This window comes from Xenopus laevis, chromosome 3S (genome assembly GCF_017654675.1).
Source record: "Xenopus laevis strain J_2021 chromosome 3S, Xenopus_laevis_v10.1, whole genome shotgun sequence".
NCBI lineage: Eukaryota > Metazoa > Chordata > Amphibia > Anura > Pipidae > Xenopus > Xenopus laevis.
In genome coordinates this window covers 26,227,900-26,247,926 of record NC_054376.1, presented here as the reverse complement: position 1 = coordinate 26,247,926, position 20,027 = coordinate 26,227,900, and the positions used below count along the sequence as shown (strand labels likewise).

General features: G+C 40.7%; 1 protein-coding gene across 3 annotated transcripts in view; it reads left to right on the top strand.

Moving 5' to 3' along the window:
• LOC108712726 (trans-Golgi network integral membrane protein 1) overlaps positions 1–10,807 on the top strand; it is a 68,011-nt gene extending 57,204 nt beyond the window's left edge. For 2 of the 3 annotated variants that reach the window (XM_041588120.1, XM_041588119.1), the window contains 3 exons: positions 5,398–7,145; positions 8,412–8,495; positions 10,276–10,807. In XM_041588120.1, coding sequence (XP_041444054.1) covers positions 5,398–7,145; positions 8,412–8,495; positions 10,276–10,281 — 1,838 coding nt within the window. In that variant the 3' untranslated portion in view covers positions 10,282–10,807. Of the gene's footprint in view, positions 1–298; positions 622–5,397; positions 7,146–8,411; positions 8,496–10,275 lie in introns of those variants that run through there. The other variant, XM_041588118.1, reaches the window with a different exon arrangement.
• Positions 10,808–20,027: the final 9,220 nt, after the last annotated feature.

The window sequence follows — 20,027 nt, the reverse complement described above, 5'->3', positions numbered from 1 at the left end:
CCCCAGCTCCAACAACAATCTTGTAGCTGCATTTGGGTGTCTAAATATTGAATAGAGTCTACCTGACATTAATTCACTGTGATCCCCCCTCACCCCACAGAAATTCAGAGGCAGCGATCCCTTCAACCCCTACAAACATCCAGCGACACAATGAACTGCCCCAAAACCTGAGGTAGAGGTTACAACCTGTACCAAACCTACAATACAAGTTGGCAACCCTGGGAATTTAGTTGCAGGTCCTGTCAAGAGTCCACAGCCCGCCACTAGAACACATTACTACTTTCCCACGTTTGAATTTGCCGCTCACGAATAGGTAAGCCGCAGTGGAGCGGTCACATGGTAGGATCACATGACCGTGACGTCACGTCCTTTCCTAGGATGGGAACTAGCCGCTACCCTTGTATGAGTAAATCCTCCCATATTAGTACACTCAGGATCGAAGATTCAAATAAGAAGCGATGCAGCTTTGTTTCAAGCAAGGTGTAGCAAGATGGCGGCGCGGATTACCGGAAGGAGGAACTAGCTTTATTTTTTTTTACTTATTTCCTGTAACGATGGCGACTACAGCGTCTTGGCTTTTGCTTCTACTCCTCGTCTCGCTAACCGCTGCGAATCCCGACGGTAAGAGTCTTTTCGGGGGTCTACGTTTGGGATTAATTACTGTTGCTTTTGGCCGGGTCTGAATTGACACAGGTTCGGCTTTACAAGGACTGACGCGTGTTGTACCTGGCGCCTTCCGCCCACCGATCCCTGTCACTTGTTACATTGTCATCTTCCTTCTCGCTTATTTACTGCCTGAAAGCTTTAGGGCCTCTTGTTCTTTTTGTCCCCCGAGTGAAACACTTGTTCTCATTCTCATCAGCAACCGGTGATCCATGAGGGCTTGTGTGTTTACTAATGACAGGCATCGCTAATTGTCATTTCTATACGTGACAGGCACTGCCGCCATTGCTTCCCTTTATCCACTGAATAGAAATCTGGTTTTTACACAATATTGGCTCACGAGAATGAGAGCAGCAACCCCCCCCCTGAAACTCTACCCTAATGGCACCCTGATCCCCTTGGACAAAAACTGGAACATACTTTCACTTTCAGCTGCCTATAGATACTGCTGTTTTGGCAATCCAGGGCCCTCCGTGCTACTCTGTCAATTAGAAAATAGGGCAGAATATCTCTTTTAAAACCTTACTGCCATGCACATGGCTTAATTAAGTCAGGGCTATCTGTGTTTTTTATTTTTCTGCTCTGAATGACCAAAGGCTGAAATTTAAAGTAAAACTCCAATGTCTGGTTTGTAGGACTTGTTTATATAAGCCAGTGATCATCAACCAGTAGCTCGCGAGTAAAGCTCCCCCTAGACGCGACGATTATTCTTGCCGAACGACCGATTTTAGGGAAGCCCGACCAATCCTTCGAATTTATCGTGCGGTTAGTGGGATTCGAACGATCGTACATCTTACGATTTTTCGGCCGACAGCTGTCGGGAAATTGATCGGCCAGGTCAAAAAAATCTTTGTCGGTCCCGGTGCAATCTATCTATGTTTGCAGGGTCAAGCAGGCAGCTCCCCTTTGTTTTCCTGGCAAATTGGTCTTTTTAGTTGATGGTAAATTCGTAGGATCGTACGATCGTTCTGAGAAGATCGTGGTCTCACGATCAGGATCTGATCTTTTAAAAATCTCAACATCTATGGCCAGCTTAACATGTTGCTCCCAGTGGCCTCAAAGCAGGAGCTTATTTAGAATTCCAGGCTTGGTGGCAAGTTTTAGTTGTATAAAAACCAGGTGCACTGCCAAACAGAGCCTCAATGTAGGTTGACAATCCACATAGGGGCTACCAAATGACCAATCACAGCACTTATTTGGCACCCCAAGAACATTTTTCATGCTAGTGTTGCTCCCCAGCTCCTTTTACTTCTGAATGTTGCTCACATGTTCAAAAGGTTGGGGATCCCTGATATAAGGGCAGAGACACATGCTAAGATTCGGGGAGATTGTCACCCGGCAATAAATCGGCTCTTCTTTGGGGCGACTAACCTCCCGGAACTGCCTCCCGTCGGCTAGAAACTAAATTGCCAGCTGGATGGCACTCGGATTGCTTCGTTTTCAGAAGTCGCCCAAAGTTTCCTTGTGAGTTTCCTCGAAACGATCCAAGTGCCATTCTGCCGGGGAATTTAGATTTTAGCCAGCGGGAGGCAGTTCGGGGAGATTAGTCGCCCCAAGAAAAGGAGATTTGTCGCTGGGCGACTAATGTCCCCGAATCTGAGCATGTGTCTCTGCCCTAACAACTAACCAGTGCAGTGCGAATCACTCCCTCTGTATAAACAAACTTACCCTGCTGCAGCTTTTGCGGAGATCGGTCGTTTAGTCGATGGGACAGGTTATAAGATTTCTGTCTGCTGCCGATAATATCTCTGCATGTATTGCCGATCGTACAATTTTCAGAGGGAGACTGTCACTAGGTTTGGTCGGACGGAACTTTAATACGATTGTTGTCAGGGGCAGAACATCGGCTGATCTGTTCCTTTGTACTTTATTTGATCAGAATGTTAAATTAGTTAGTGGCAGGTCGGGAGTTGGGGAAGTACGATGATTCGTACGATCAGATCTTTGCGTCTGTGGCCAGCTTTACAGCTTTCACTCCCAGTCTATAATAAACTCTGTTTTTAATATCATCAGGCCTCCGTTCCACCGAATCATTGTTGACTGTTGTCTGCCCATCGTTCTGCCTGATAATCAGATCAGGTGGATGAATTGTCACTTTTTAGTACTTTCCCTCACCAGCGACTTGGACTTGCTTCTCCCATTTTAAAACTCTCTTGTGGCGACATATCTATGGAATTTCTTTCCCTTTTGCATTTTAGCAGATTATCTTAATCCCAAACTCTAGGAAAGAGAGTTAGGAAAATAAATCTTTTCTTTAAATTTGGAAAAAAAAAAAAAAAAACGTAGCCGGTTTTTGTTTAGGTAGAACTTTGTATCTACTGTTTGTACAGTCTAAAGCCTATAGGGCACAGCTTGTTTTGAGTGCAATAGTCCCTCTTAGGGAGAATCACAGCAGTCCAAACATGCTGTCCTGTGTGCATTCATTTAAATGGAGAACTGGGTGACAGTTGCAGATGGTAGTCTGGGCAAATGGGAACACATGAAAACATTTAGCAGTCGCCAGCTGACAGTGGCAGAGTTTAACTTACTGTTGTATTGGCAGTGTGTTTAGGCAAATAGCTGCTACCAGTAATAAGCATAGCTTCTTCAACTGAAGTGCTGAATAGCAGCATGGTACAGCACTGGCCAAGCCTAATAGTACACATGTGGAGTCTCTCTTTAGGGCAGAGTTACGAGGGTTAATCTTTGTGTTTGTTCCTGTATATAGGAGCCTTATTGAGTTACATCTAGTATATTCTAGTAGGGAGATTTTCTGCCATTGCATGTTGGAGTTAGTTTTTAATTGTGTTTAATTCTAAAGATGTGCTCTGCCCAATCAATTAACATAGTTTACTTTAATTTAAAAAAAGACTGGCACCATTTCTTATATCACTGACCTACATTTGACACACAAATGAATGAGATGATGTTCTTGTCTCCCCTCCCTAAAACGACTGGGTCTTCCCATGTGCTGTAACCCTACAGGCTGAACAAATACTTTGGAACTGTCATCTGTTACTACATTCTGTGCTTCTTCTTTTAATATATAGAACATCTGTAAACCGGGTGTGATGTATGACTTGAGATAATGTGCATAGCTAGGGATTGATACGGGACTAAGAGAGCCCCATGGGCATAAAGGAATCATTCAGATGCCACAGAATAAAAAAACACTACAGGTATGGGATCTGTTATCCAGAAAGTTCCGAATTACAGAAAGGCCGCCTGCCATAGACTCCATTATAATAAATGAATCCAATATATTAAAACATGTTTCCTTTTTGTCTGTAGTAATAAAAAAGTGCATTGTACTTAATCCCAACTAAAATACAATTAATCCTTATTGGAGGCAAAATCAGCCTATTGGGTTTACATGATTTTCTAGTAGACTTGAGGTATGGAGAGCCAAATTACAGAAAGATCTGTTATCTGGAAACCCCCAGGTCCCGAGCATTCTGGATAACCGGTCCCATACTTGTACTGTGTAAAGTGTATGTGGCCAGCCTCACATGCACAGGCTTAGGGATTTATGTAGAATGAAATTGTTTTGTTTATAATTATACACGAGATCCTTTTGATTAGAACAATGCCATACTACTAGGTCTCCTCCCATTCAATGGTTGTTCAATAACAGGCAATGGTGCATTTCAGGTTATATTTTCAAGAGTAGGGCTGCTCATAAAGGTGTCACTGGGGAGAGATCGGCATCATGAGACTGGTTTATTATTATTATTATAGGTGATAAGATGCCACCCCCAGCCTGGGGATACTACCTGCACCTGACACTCGGCTCTTACCAGTTTCATCAGTTGCACTGGGCTGGTGCAGCCCTTCAGTACTGGATTGAGGCACTGTTTTCATTTGCACTCTAGCCTATGGAAGGATTGCACTGCCTTCAGCCTAGTGTGCAGAAGGAACAAATACTGTCCCTTGGCTCATTAGCCACACTATCACTGCCAATATCGTTGAACTGGGGGGTGGCTTTGGTCATCGTTTTCTGAAAAGGGATTCTGTCATGATATCTATGCTGTAGTTTTTATTTCTAAATTACACTGTTTAGACTGAATTAATTCACTCTACCATGTAAAATTTCATTCCTGAACCAGTAAGTGTAGTTTTAGTTGTAATATTGGTGTGTCAGGTCATTTTGCCTGGTCATGTGCTTTCAGAAAGCGCCAGCAATTTAGGATGGAACTGCTTTCTGGCAGGCTGTTGTTTCTTCTATTCTTTGTAACTGAATGTGTCACAGTGGGACCTGGATTTTACTATTGAGTGCTGTTCTTAAATCTACCAGTGAACTATCATCTTGTGTTATCTGGTTACCTTCCCATTGTTCTGTTGTTAGGCTGCTGGGGGGGGGGGAAGGAAGGGGAGAGATATCACTCCAACTTGCAGTACAGTAGTGACTGAAGTTTATCAGAGCACCAGTCACATGACTGGGGGCACCTGGGAAACTGACAATATGTCTAGCCCCATGACAGATTTCAAAATTAAATATAAAAAAATCTGTTTGCTCTTTTGAGAAACCATTTCAGTGCAGAATTCAACTGGAGCAGCACTATTAACTGATGTGTTTTGAAAAAAAATTCCCATGACAGTATCCCTTTAAGAAAAAAATATCATGCCCAGGTTTTTACTGAAACATTTGTTTTCAGGGGTACAAACAGGAAACTCTTTTAATAAATTCATTATTGAGGGGGAAAATATGGTCAAAGCTTCATCCATATTAATCTGTATTTTCTTTTTGATAATTAGATTCTGAGAATGACAGTGCGCAGGAATTGCCTACAGAAAACAAGGCCAAAGGTAAAGTGACAGTGGAGAAAAAGGACAATACAGTTGATCACGATGAAAGCACACCAGTGAAGCCTAAAGTCTCAGATGCTGGTTCTACTAACCCTTTACCCAGTAAGGGCATTCCAGACCCTCTCAATATTAGTGTCATAAAAGAATCCCCTGAAACAAAGGATAAGGATAACACAAGTAAAGAGAGGCCTTTACAGAGTGACCCTAAAGAAAAAAAAGATTCGGTGCCTTTACAGAGTGACCCTAAAGAAAAAAAAGATTCGGTGCCTTTACAGAATGATCCTAAAGGAAAGAAAGATTCTGTGCCTTTACAGAATGACCCTAAAGAAAAAGATTCTGTGCCTTTACAGAATGACCCTAAAGAAAAAGATTCTGTGCCTTTACAGAATGACCCTAAAGAAAAAGATTCTGTGCCTTTACAGAATGACCCTAAAGAAAAAGATTCTGTGCCTTTACAGAATGATCCTAAAGAAAAGAAAGATTCTGTGCCTTTACAGAATGACCCTAAAGGAAAAGATTCTGTGCCTTTACAGAGTGATCCTAAAGAAAAGAAAGATTCTGAGCCTTTACAGAATGACCCTAAAGAAAAAGATTCTGTGCCTTTACAGAATGACCCTAAAGAAAAAGATTCTGTGCCTTTACAGAATGACCCTAAAGAAAAAGATTCTGTGCCTTTACAGAATGATCCTAAAGAAAAGAAAGATTCTGTGCCTTTACAGAATGATCCTAAAGAAAAGAAAGATTCTGTGCCTTTACAGAATGACCCTAAAGAAAAGAAAGATTCTGTGCCTTTACAGAATGATCCTAAAGAAAAGAAAGATTCTGTGCCTTTACAGAATGACCCTAAAGAAAAAGATTCTGTGCCTTTACAGAATGACCCTAAAGAAAAAGATTCTGTGCCTTTACAGAATGACCCTAAAGAAAAAGATTCTGTGCCTGTACAGAATGATCCTAAAGAAAAGAAAGATTCTGTGCCTTTACAGAATGACCCTAAAGAAAAAGATTCTGTGCCTTTACAGAATGATCCTAAAGAAAAGAAAGATTCTGTGCCTTTACAGAATGATCCTAAAGAAAAGAAAGATTCTGTGCCTTTACAGAATGATCCTAAAGAAAAGAAAGATTCTGTGCCTTTACAGAATGACCCTAAAGAAAAAGATTCTGTGCCTTTACAGAATGATCCTAAAGAAAAGAAAGATTCTGTGCCTTTACAGAATGACCCTAAAGAAAAAGATTCTGTGCCTTTACAGAATGAGCCTAAAGAAAAAGATTCTGTGCCTTTACAGAATGAGCCTAGAACCAGTGAAGCAAAGAAGACAGCACAACAATCTCCAAAGGTTTCAGATGAATCACAGGATGCAGAAAAAGATAAAAGCCCTATCGATGACCAGGAAGCACTCGGTTCTAAAGAAGATCCCAATGACACCAACAATGATCCGAGCCACGATGAGCCAAATATGGAGACCAATGCTGGCCAGCAGAATCCAGAATTTGGAGATGGAGATGAGGATGATGATGATGATGATGATGATAATCACCTAGAGCTATACAAGGAGACTGAAAAAACAGATGTGCAGGAGAAATCTCAAGTAAAACCTTTGCCACAGGATAAATCAGAAAGCAGCCATTTCTTTGCTTACCTAGTGACCTCTGCTATCCTGGTTGCTGTACTATATGTTGCTTATCACAACAAGCGAAAGGTAACGCCTTATATTAAACAATTCAGCAAGCTTAAAACACCACTAGTTTAAAAGTTTGGTATTTCACCTTAAAGTACATGTTTGGCATGTTATACAATGCCCTAGTATGGAAAGACATTGCCTATAGTAGCAGTGGGATAATAGTCTTTGGGAAGGGACTATGACTGTGGAATTGCAGGTATAGTAGGGAGAGATGGTGTCTATAGTAACAGTGGGATAATAATCTCTGGGAAGGGACTGAGACTGTGGGATAGCAGGTATAGTAGGGAGAGATGGTGCCTATAGTAACAGTGGGATAATAACCTCTGGGAAGGGACTGTGGCTGTGGGATAGCAGGTATAGTAGGGAGAGATGGTGCCTATAGTAGCAGTGGAATAATTGTATTTTGGAAGGGGCTGTGGGATAACAGGTATAGTAGGGAGAGATGGTGCCTATAGTAGCAGTGGGATAATAGTCTCTGGGAAGGGAGTGTGACTGTGGGATAGCAGGTATAGTAGGGAGAGATGGTGTCTATAGTAGCAGTGGGATAATAGTCTCTGGGAAGGGACTGTGGATGTGGGATAGCCGGTATAGTAGGGAGAATTGGTGCCTATAGTATGAGTTAGGATAATAGTCTCTGGGAAGGGACTGTGGCTGTGGGATATGAGGTATACTAGGGAGAATTGGTGTCTATAGTAACAGTGAGAATAATAGCCTCTGAGAAGGCACTCAAAATGGAGAGCCAGTCAGCAGCTTCATGGAAACTAGGGGGACACTGTTGAGTCGTCATTTGCAAGCTGTGAAGCAATCATACAGAGATCCGTTCCCAACAGTCCTAGTGTGATTGCTATTAGTAACTTGGGAAACTCTCCTTGTAAATATGACTTTTCAGGATTGTAAACATGAGTATGTATTGGTTGGCGAGCATCTGTTCCTCTAGTCAGTAAGTGCTCCCACTTGTGGCCAATGGCCTTGCTCTTTTTTTACTAAATTCTCAAAGTGGATCTTTTTGAATGAGTAAGACTTCCCAATCGTAGGGCTGCATGTGCATCTTGACTGTTAACCCAATAAGGACCTTGTTCCCAATTGAATATATTGCACCCATTCCCTTGGGCAGTAGTTTAAGGCATGTTTGAATTTCCATTTTAAGTGCTAAACCCATTGTGGGTGGGTGCAAGGACTTTCTGCCAATATTATTATTATTGTCATGTATATAAATGTAATTCCTAAAAACACTGTTTTACCATCTCTCCATATTCATGATTCTGTTTTATCTCTCTATAATAGATAATTGCTTTTGCATTGGAAGGAAGACGTGCCAAGGGTGGGCAAAGACCAAATTCAGGGGATTACCAGCGGCTAGAACACAAGGTGAGACATCTAAGTTTCACACCTCATCAGTAGCTCTACTTTTTAAAAGATATTTAAAAATTCATGGGAGGGGGTCATATTTTTGTGCATTTGGACCAACTGCGAAATGTATTCGTTTTGTTTGTTTAATTGACATGAAAGCCATCCCATGTTTCAGAACCAATTTACTTTCTCCTTGGGCATCTCTACCAACATAGAGGTACACAGCCCTTAGGATCGAAGATCCAAAACCCATAAAAAACATCACCCAGTTACATATTTTCTATATCAGAGTATCATGGTTTATATCAGTGGTCCCAAACCAGTTGCTCATGAGCGACCCCTGTATGTTGCTCCCAGTGGCCACAAAGCAGGTGCATATTTTTGAATTGGAGGCAAGTTTTAGTTGCATAAAAGCCAGATGTCCTGCAACAGAGTCTCCTGTAGGCTGCCAGTCCACATAGGAGCTACCGATTGCCAATCACAGGACTTATTTTGCACCACCCAGGAACATTATTCATGCTTGTGTTGCTCACTAACTTTTTTTTTTTATTATTTTTTTTTTTACATCAGAATGTTGCACACAGGTAAGAAAGGTTGGGGACCCCTGGTTTATATCATTCCAAAAGTTTATTTAGAAGAAAGAAAAATATCGCTGGGGAGAGGGGGCTGCCAAAATGTTAGACATCTTGAGTGATTAGTGCCTTGTATTTTGGCAACCACCAGTGATCCCTTTCCTTCTCCTGAAAAGGACAGTTCATGTTAAAGGGGATTTAAAGGCAAAAAAATAAAATCACATTTTAACTTTCTTTAATAAAAAAAAAAAACCTATCTCCAATATACTTTTATTAAAAAATGTGTTTAATAATACTGCTTTTATAGGAAACCTGACTATGCAGTGAGATTCTCTCTTCATTTACTTGCTCTGACTGCTGTGGATAGGAAACTTTAGCTGCTCTGCAGGAAAACAATCATACTTTTGAACAACAGGAGGAGCCCCCACCTTACTTCCCAGCCGTGCAGAACTCGAGCAGCTTTGTTTGTTTCCCTGTAGAGCAGTTGGCGACTTTGTATAGATTAATATTGGATTTTATTTTTGCCTTTACATCCCCTTTAATGTTTCCAACTCCAGTGGCAGGGACAAAGATCATGGAGCCATATTTAAACTGATAAACTGGGATTCTCATTGAAGGATTATTTTGCTGCAGTAACTGGTTCTGCAGAGTTGGAGAAAGTTTGTATTAAAAAATACAAAAACATTAAAATCCACATTAGATTACATGACAACACAGGACCCAGTACAGTCTGTATATTCTGATTTATATATTAATCATTAGTCTTGCTGTATCGGCTTCTGGCAGATATTATTTGACTTGTGCTGTTTTGATCATTGGGATGATCCCTAAGCAGCCCAGACCACACTGAGCATGTGCACAGTCCTGTCTTGCAAAGATGTTTAACAAAGTTACAAGATAGGGACCCCCCTGTGTGAAAGCATAACTCGTTTGTTTTAATAGGCTTGTGGTGCAGTAAGTTTATGTTTAGTATACAAAATACAGCATTTCTAGCATTATTCTTTTTTACACTTTAGTTCCTTTAAAAGAGAACTTGTCTTTTAAAGGGGAACTAAAGTGTAAAATAGAATAATGCTAAAAATGCTGTATTTTGTAGGTGACTTTTCCCTCATTTGGATATGAAAGCAATGTTTTTTCTGCTCTGGTTACCCATTGTAGATGATCAGTTATTGCCATGTTGCACCTTATATTTAAACTTTTTTTAAATTATTATTATTATCTTGCAGATTTAAACTCCGGTTTTCCTGCCGTCCAGACCTCAAAAGCCAAGGCACTGACGGGCCTGCCCACTGATGACATGGTTCCTTATATTTGCACTGTGGAGAATCTCTAATTTCTCACTTCAACGACCACTTCAATCTCTATCTGATATTCTTTTGAAACCCAATATGCCATGGCATACAGAGTAATGCTTTTCCATCCTGCTCCACAACTAGGTAATGGAGACGCATTAGCCACACCATCTATAATGTATATGTAGAGTAGACTGCCAAGCACTTTTTGTTTCCACTTAATTGATGGACTTTCACTTTTAATGATGTGTTGAACTTTTTCTATAATACTGTGATTACATAGGAGTTTCGTTAAAGGAAAACGTGAAACCTCCTGCCCTTATGAACATGCCAGATATAGCACTCCTCTAAACAGGGCCGCCATTAGAAATCACGAGGCCCCGTACAACAACATTTTTGGGACCCCCTTGGCACCGCCCACCCACCCCAGATCCCGTCCACACCACAGTTAAAAGACCACACAGACATCGGTGCTAAAAAAGGTAACCCCCCCCACACACATAAGTTATAAAAACTTGACCATTATAAAAAAAACGGCCAGGGCCCCCTTATAAGTAAAAAAAAAAAAACTGTGGTGCCAGGACCCCCCCCCATACACGTTTTTTTTTTAAAAAAAAAAAAATTGGTGGTCAGGGCCCCCCTACCAGTTAAAAAAAAAAAAAAAAAAAAGGTGACCAGGGCCCCCCTATAAGTTAAAAAAAAAACATTGGCGCCAGGTCCCCCATAAAAGTTGGTGTTAGGGCCCCCCTTACAAATTAAAAAATGTGGGGCTCCAAAGAATATTTTTTTTAAAAAAAAAAACCTTGGCGCCAGGGCCCCCTTACAAGTTAAAAAAATTGGGGCCCCAAGAATATTTTTTAAAAAAAATTGGTGGCAGGGGCCTATAGAGTATTAAAATAAAACATTGGTGGCCAGGGGATTAAAAAAAAAACCCCACATTGGTGTCTGGAATTGAACTCGTGGCTTCAGGACTTCAATTATAGCTGTTTTCGTGACATCGGGTCTTTTCGCCGCTTCAGAACTTCAGTGTCGGCTCTTTTAGTGACTTTGGGTCTTTCCGCCGCTTCAGGACTTCGGCAGTTTCGCATTTGGCTGTTCGGGACATCGGGCGGCACGGCTTCGGAGCTGTCAAGGGGGGCCTGGCTCTTCGAAAAGTGCTGCACTGCCGGGCCCCCCTCGGGCCCTACACTTGCCCCCCCCCCTGATGGCGGCCCTGCCTCTAAAGCATCATAAAGTCCTCTGGAGTTTCCCACTCAGCCACTCTGCTGTGAAGTCATTGTCTTTGCCCTGAGCCAGTGAGGCTGCTCTTGTGCAAGTGGGAAATACACCATTGTATATGCAGTGTAGTTATGTTTGAATATTAGGGGGTGTACGTTAGTTTCCCCAGGACTGGGGGTACTTTATTCACTAAATAACTGGCTGCTTTCCCCTTTCATTTATTTTATATTCTAGTTGCCAGCACCACTCATAGTAACTCACATTTGAGCTCACTCAAATAACTGATTCCAGTACAAACAGTAACTAACAAAATAACTGCCTTTTGCACAAATCCTACATGTAGAGAGACATGATGTCTGGTGATTTTAATAGAGTGAGCTCTAATACATCTTCTGACACCCAACTGCTGCATGAAGAGAAAATGAAGATGTAAAAAATAGTGAAATAGTGAAGATAAACTTGATTATTTCAGAAATGGTACAGAATATTTAATTGATTGTATTTAGAAATTTTCATATTTCAATATGATGAAGTGTATATTTCATTTTCACAAGAGTTTCCCTTTGACTATAAATGGGGGGGGGGAGTTTGGAGCCTTTAGTCCTCCTCCTCCAATATGTTCAGAATCTCTCTGTCTGCCATTATCTTTACATGAGCGTGATCGGACAAGTCTTTAACTTTAGTTCAGATAGATCTTTGTTTTGTTTAATGTAACTGCCCAGATATGGGTCGGACCCAAATTGTTGAAACACCAGGGCTTATTTTGATTGGTGTGGGAGGGTGATAGGTGAATTGGCATCAAATAAGAATGAATGATGCTCACAATTCCATTTCCTTCTGTTGATTTAATGCATTTGTTCTAATTAATATTTCAAAACAGATTAATATATTTTATGTTTGGGTGCTAGGACTGTTTTTTTTGGGGGGGTCTGTTTCGGGTCATCCATTACTGAGAGCAGTTGATCATATTTTTTTAAGCAGAAACGAATAAAACTGCTCAGGAATTGAAACTGCACCTTACAAAAGTGACAATTATCTTAAATTGTTAGTAGCCATAGGCCAAGACACTGTCTGCAGTGGCCACAGTGGATTGGTGGTTTGCAGTTACCCCTTAATTTGCTCATTACAGACCTGCAGCTCTGGCTGTGACTTCTCTGTGTTCCTGAGTGTGTCAGGCATTGATATCTGTAAACAGTGCTGACCACTTAAAGGAACAGTAACACCAAAAAGTGAAAATATTTTAAAACAATGACAATATAATGTGCTGCACTGGTAAAACTGGTGTGTTTGCTTCAGAAACACTACTATGGTTTATATAGAAAAGCTGCTGTGTAGCCATGGGGGCAGCCGTTGAAAGCTGAAAAAAGGCACAGGATACACAGCAGATAGCAGTTGAGCTCTGTTATCTACTGTGAAATTTGAATGGCTGCCCCCATGGCTACACAGCAGCCTGTTTATATAAATTATATTGTAGTGTTTCTGAAGCAAACACACCAGTTTTACCAGTGCAGGGCAACACTACATTATATTATGATTCCATTAAAACACACATTTTTTGGTGTTACTGTTAAACTGCCAATGTAAATCTCTAGCCCAACCCAGGAGTACACATACAATATAATACAAACATATGGGCAATGATTTCAGTGAATGAGCAACAGGATTATATAAAATCCATTGTAGACCACAGCTGGAATGTTGTAGATTGTGGGGGTACATCTCCCAGCATTCCCTGATTAAAGCTGTCATTGTAGTTGGAAGGACAATACATAACATCACTGATAAAGAAGCTTCCATATAATGTTCTTACTGTGTGTGTAGGGTTTAAAAGCACAGGCCAGAAAGAATACTCTATCCATACCATAGAAGGGATTGGCCGTGTTTTAATGAGTAATTTGGGAATATGGGGGAGACTGTGTTCCATGAAATGACTGTAATGTGATTTAACTGCAAAACTCAAGGAAATAAATATAACATGTATTTGCACCTGTAAGATGCTGTGCCGTATTTGCTCTAATATCTTTCTGGCTCCTAGGTCTACTTTATTATTCAGAGCAAAATGAGCATTTACTCCCAGGGTCCCCCCACCCTACATGATGAGTGATCAACTTTAAGACTTCAAAAACTAATGACCGTGATACTGGCCAATGCTTTAGTGTGGTGGCAAGAGATCTGTCATGGGCTGAATTGTCTGTATGGTGAAATGCAGCTCAGGAAAAACTATACCCCTCAAACAATGTAGGTCTTAAAACATAAAAACAGCTCATATGTAAAACCCTGCTTCATGTAAATAAATCATTTTCATAATAATAAACCTTTCTGGTAGTCTGTGCCATTGGGTAATCATAAATAGAAAATTGCCATTTTTAAAAAATAAGGGCCATCCCCTGGGATTGTACGATTCATGGTGCACACAAACCAATCATGTGTTAGGTCACATGATCCAATTAACAGAGAGAGTTGTGTCTTTTGCTTCCCACATTTCTTCCTTTTACAGTTAGAGCTGCAGTATTTCTGGTCAGGTGATCTCTGAGGCAGCACACAGACCATCACAAAATGGGGGTTTGAGGAATGAAATGTAAAAGGGCAATATTTACTTAAATATATATACCAGTTTGGTGAGATTTTTTAATACGCCACCTAATATGATATAAACTATCTGTTGCTTAAGTATTCATTTTGGGGGGTATAGTAAAGGAAAACTATACCCCCAAACAATGTAGGTCTCTATAAAAAGATATTTCATAAAACAGCTCATATGTAAAACCCTGGTTCATGCAAATAAAAATAATTTTTTAATGCATCATTTAATCGTGCTGCTCCACAGAAATACATTTCTCAAAAGAGCAAACAGGTTTTTTTATATTTAATTTTGAAATCGGACATGGGGCTAGACATATTGTCAGTTTCCCATGTGCCCCCAGTCATGTGACTTGTGCTCTGATAAACCTCAGTCACTCTTTACTGCTGTACTGCAGTTTGGAGTGATATCACCCCTTCCTTTGCTCCCAGCAGCCTAACAACAGAATAATGGGATGGTAACCAGATAGCAGCAGGAATAATGCCCAACCTGTATAAAACCATAGCTCAGAACATAAGTGAAAGTAAATATGGAATATGTTTGATATTGGCTACTGTTGTCACCCACTTCTATAGGCAAAGGTCACCCCAACATGTGTGTGAGCTGTGGTGCTTTCCACTTCCCACATTACAGCTGACCTCACTCTGATCAGCTCAGGCCAAGACCAGACATTCCCCTGATCCACCCAATAGAAAGCAAAAGTATTGAGGAATGTTGTTCTTCACAGAGAAATGCAAATATATCCATCATAGATACATAGTTCTATTATTAGCACTGTCACTGAAGGAAGGCTGTGCTGAGCAATGCAGTTTGGATGCTACATGTATAAATGTCCCCCCCCCCAAAGGAAGAGGAAGGTTCTGTGGAACCTATACACCCCCTTTCTCTTATGGGGGCAAATTTATTAAATGGCAAATTTTTACCTTGGTAAGAGTCGCCACACTTCTCTAAAGTTAATGTGCAGCAAATACACGTATTTATCAAAATGCAATGGTTCAGATCATCAAATGAACGCTGGCGTACTTTTGCCATTGAAAATTCGTCAGCGCAGACAATATGGCGGGTACATATAGGTCATATTTATGTCTTAAATTTAAATATTGTTAAAAATGTCCAAGGAAACAAAATAAATACTAAAGAGATCCTCTAATGTCCTAGACATGAGCCCACCCTAAAACAAATGGGAAATGAGCTTCAAATGGTTAAAAAAATTACAAAAAAGATATTTAACAGTTACAACTTTTAAACATAATCCCACATTAAAATATGATAAAATGCCAGCATTTTGTCTTTTTTTTTTTATGACTTATCGGCATACAGGATATGATGTCACATACATAAGCTTCATCTTATCAATTTGCCAGGTATAACCTGGCAAAACAGACTGATGAAAAGGGTAACGTGTTGGAAAGTTCGCTCTTTGATGAATTTGCGGAGTAATAATTGATCACCTGAGCGAAAATTTGGCTGGCGAAATGGTGCGAAGATTCGTTAGCGCAGAGCTCTTTCACTAGTGAATTGTCATCTACGCCAGTTAGTAAAGTGGTACTGCTGATATTGTGCTCACTAGCTGCAAACAAGGTCTTGAGCTGTATTAAAAGGGGCATAGATTTTAAGGAGGATGGGGGAGTTATTCTTTCACTGTATAGAGCACTGGTGAGACCCCATCTAGAATACACCTTAAAGTTTGGTCTCCAGTGCTCAAACAGAACAGTATTGAATTAGAGAGGGTACAGAGAAGGGCAACTAAGCTGGTAAAAGGTATTGAAAATCTTAGCCATGAGGAAAGACTGGCCAAATTGGGGATGTTCTAGCTGGAGAAGAGATGTCCGGGTGACTGGGTCCTCACCACTATCGCAGCGGCTGGCTCTGGCACAGGATGCACTGCACCACCAATGTAATTAGAGGGCCCACCAATGCTGGGGCCCACCAGGTTCTTACCCGGTCCTCTGGCAGGCCAGTCCGACCCTCTATAAGGGGATCAAATAATAATCTTTCTAATGCTTTATTTACCAGCTGACACAAGGTCACCCATTCCGATTAGAAGAAAAGAGTTTCTGCCTAAATATTCGGAAGGGGTTTTTTTTACAGTGAGAGCTGTGAAGATGTGGAATTCTCTCCCTGAATCAGTGGTACAGGCTGATACATTAGATAGCTTTAAGAAGGGGTTGGATGGTGTTTAGCAAGTGAGGGAATACAGGGTTATGGAAGATAGCTCATAGTACAAGTTGATCCAGCGACTAGTCCGATTGCCATTTTGGAGTCAGGAAGGATTTCTTTCCCCCTCTGAGGCAAATTAGAGAGACTTCAAATGGGGGTTTTGCCTTCATCTGGATGAACTAGCAGTTAGGCAAGTTATACATAGACCTAAAAGGTTGAACTTGATGGACGTGTGTCTTTTTCAACCTAACTCACTATGTATTTCTGTGTTCACCCAACAGGCTCAATAGAGCTGTCAATCAAGCTGATTAGCAGGGTTTTTCAACCTGTGAGGCCTGTAATAGTTGCAAGGAGTATGGCGAGGCGATGGTACTTACTCCCAACCTGTACATATCGCTGCCCTGTCTTCACCAAAGAGCTAATTTCTTGCTCTTTTATACACAGAAGAGGATTCCTTCAGTTGCACTTGCTTAGGCACAGAGCCAAGGATCACCCAGTAACAAACAGCCATGCATTCATCCAGGTACATTGAGGCACACGGCCATGCTTTTATTCAGGTAAATCTTCAGTTGGTTGTGTTGTGATATTAGTTTGACTTGCACCAATGCACAAGCATTTGTTTTAGGATAGTAATAACAGATATAGATTAATTTTCTAGTAGAAGTGAATTGTAGTACTTCACATTACCTACCCAATGGTTTGCCACTTCATTAGTATTTAGGTAGGTATGCGGATTGAGGTAGTTGTGTGTTTACTACTATAGGTATATATCCCTCTATCCCTAATCTTGTGACTAATAGTGCAGAAATAAGCAAATACAGAGCTGTCAGTCCTGAGTTATTAGGACCCTACACCGGTTTATACACCATTAAACCACCATAAGGTATTCTAGAACAGACCTGTCTCCCTTAATGCAAGGACCAAAGTAAAACGTGGTTAGAAAAATGAAGACGTGTTTTGCCTAAAGTTAAAAAGTGAAATATAAAGGAAAGAAAAAAAAAGTGCACGTGTGATCAGGGTTAGAGAATTTAGGGTAACAATAAACAATCCAGTCCTTTAGTGCAACTCTGCTCATCCCCAAGGTTATGGGTTGCACAGAATTTGCAGAGTAAGTCCTGTGGGAGTAAGATCCCTGATAACAATGACAATTTGATATGAATGATTTGCTGGAAGCACCGCCTGTAACAATAATGTGTTTTGCAGCTTTTTCCCTAGCTAACATCCTATATATATATATATATATATATATATATATATATATATATATATATATATATATATATATATATATATATATATATATATATATATATATATATAGAACAAGAAGGATCAGCACTCACTGTATTGATGTGAAGAAAAATTTGCTTTTATTTATTTACATCATAATCCGACGTTTCGGTCCCACCTGGGGACCTTTCTCAAGGATCCGAGGTGGGACCGAAACGTCGGATTATGATGTAAATAAATAAAAGCAAATTTTTCTTCACATCAATACAGTGAGTGCTGATCCTTCTTGTTCTATATATCCTGTATTTGATCGTGCACCACGAACCTGTTTAAAGATCGGAGTGCTGCGGGACTACACACACACATATATATATATATATATATATATATATATATATCACTGCTAAATCTTGCTCATATATATATATATATGTATTGATTACCACCTTCTGACCATTATCACGTCTCATGACCATTCTCCCTCACATGTCCCTGTTTATCAGTGGCAGGGAGTTTTATACACACAAGGATATCTTGATTAATAGGGTACAAAGGTGACACAGGGGAGTGGCGCAGCTTTCAGAGAAATAACTCGAGTTACAGAAAACATGAGAAGAACCATCAGACTCTTAGCCAACAAGACACATCCGTTGTTTCGTTATGCACACTCAGCATTGGCTTTAGCTGTACTAAGCAAGAACGAGTGTCCTGCATCAGGGAAGGCAGGGAAAGTGCAAATGTTAATAGAGATACAAAAGCCTGGAACTGCCTGCTGGCAATGTACCAGACAGTTGTGCTATGATACCTACTATGTACCATACCCTACTATGTGTTATGTGCTATGATACCCTACTATGTACCATACCCTACTATGTGTTATGTGCTATGATACCCTACTATGTGTTATGTGCTATGATACCCTACTATGTACCATACCCTACTATGTGTTATGTGCTATGATACCCTACTATGTACCATAACCTACCATGTGTTATGTGCTATGATACTCTACTAGGTACTAGGGCTCTTTTTTATAAATGCAGTATAAGTTAACCCACACTTTTAAATACAAGGATTTTAAAATGTCACTTTGGAGTTTTCTGACATGAACAGGGTCCAACGGGACCACTGGATTGCCAGGAGAAACCCGGTTTGCCGTCGCCCTGGTAGGCCATGCCACAGAAGTCGGCAGAGGTGTGTGCATTGGTTAGGTTTGGGTGAGCAGTGGGGAGGATATATATATGTTATATTGAATGCTTGGAACTTGGGGTTTTCTGGTAATGGATCTTTCTGTTATTTGGATCTTTCAACCTTATGCCTATTTAAAAAATCTTGTAAACATTAAATAAACCCAACTGGCTTGTTTTGCTTCCAATAAGGATTAATTATATCTTAGTTGGGATCAAGTACAAGGTACTGTTTTATTATTACAGAGAAAAAGGGAACATTTTTGAAAAATCTGGATTATTTGGCTAAAATGGAATCGGAGCATTCTGAATAACGGATCCCATAGCTCGCTCTCTTTCTCTCTCAATCTCTCCCTCTCTCTCTCTCTCTCTCTCTCTCTCTCTCTCTCTCTCTCTCTCTCTCTCTCTCTCTCTCTCTCTCTCTCTCTCTCTCTCTCTCTCTCTCTCTCTCTATATATATATATATATATATATATGCAAAAAATGTTCTGCATTCACAGGTCATATAAATAAAAATATGCAGTGTTAATATATGTTAATATGCAGTGCCCAATGTTTTGGTCAATACAGTTTGCTTTTCTCAAGGACTTATATATCCAGGTGCTGTAGTGACCACTTTGCATCTGATTTAATGCAGTGCTGTCCAATTTCTATGGTACTGAGGGCCGGAATTTTTCTAATCTACATTGTGGAGGGCCGAAAACGGAAGCCAGTGTTAGCCACTCCCTGTTTTAGACCACACCCACTTTAAACCACACCCATGTTACCGCAAGACCATGTCCATATTAATAGCACACCAAAAAAACCACATGGTTGGTGCTCACTGCAGGGATCAGGGCCGGAACTAGGGGTAGGCAGAGTAGGTGGCTGTCTAGGGCGCCATAATTGAGGGGCGCACTTTTAAGGGGATTTTTTTTTCGTTTTTTAATTCTTTTTAGTTTTCTTCAAGCGTTTATTTAATAATTTGTTTCAGTAATCATGGTCACCCAGTTGGGTGGAATCCATCTCGTTCACCTTCTCCCTCTTGCCAGCAAGTAATAGCTACTTCTGTGCGGTACAGTGCGACGTGAGTATATGCGTCAATGACATCACTGATGCCATTAGGTGACAGAGAGAGGCAGAGAGCTGGGGGGCTGCTTGGTGTGGCTCTCGCTGCTCTCAGCCTTGCACAGTTGCACTGAACTGAAGACATTCTTTCTATTACTGTAAAGTGTGAAGCTTCCTGCTGGCACAGCCAGGTACAGATTTGGGGGCCATATGTTTGCTGTTGCTGCTGGGCGCTGGCACAGGTACATAAATACTTGGGGGCA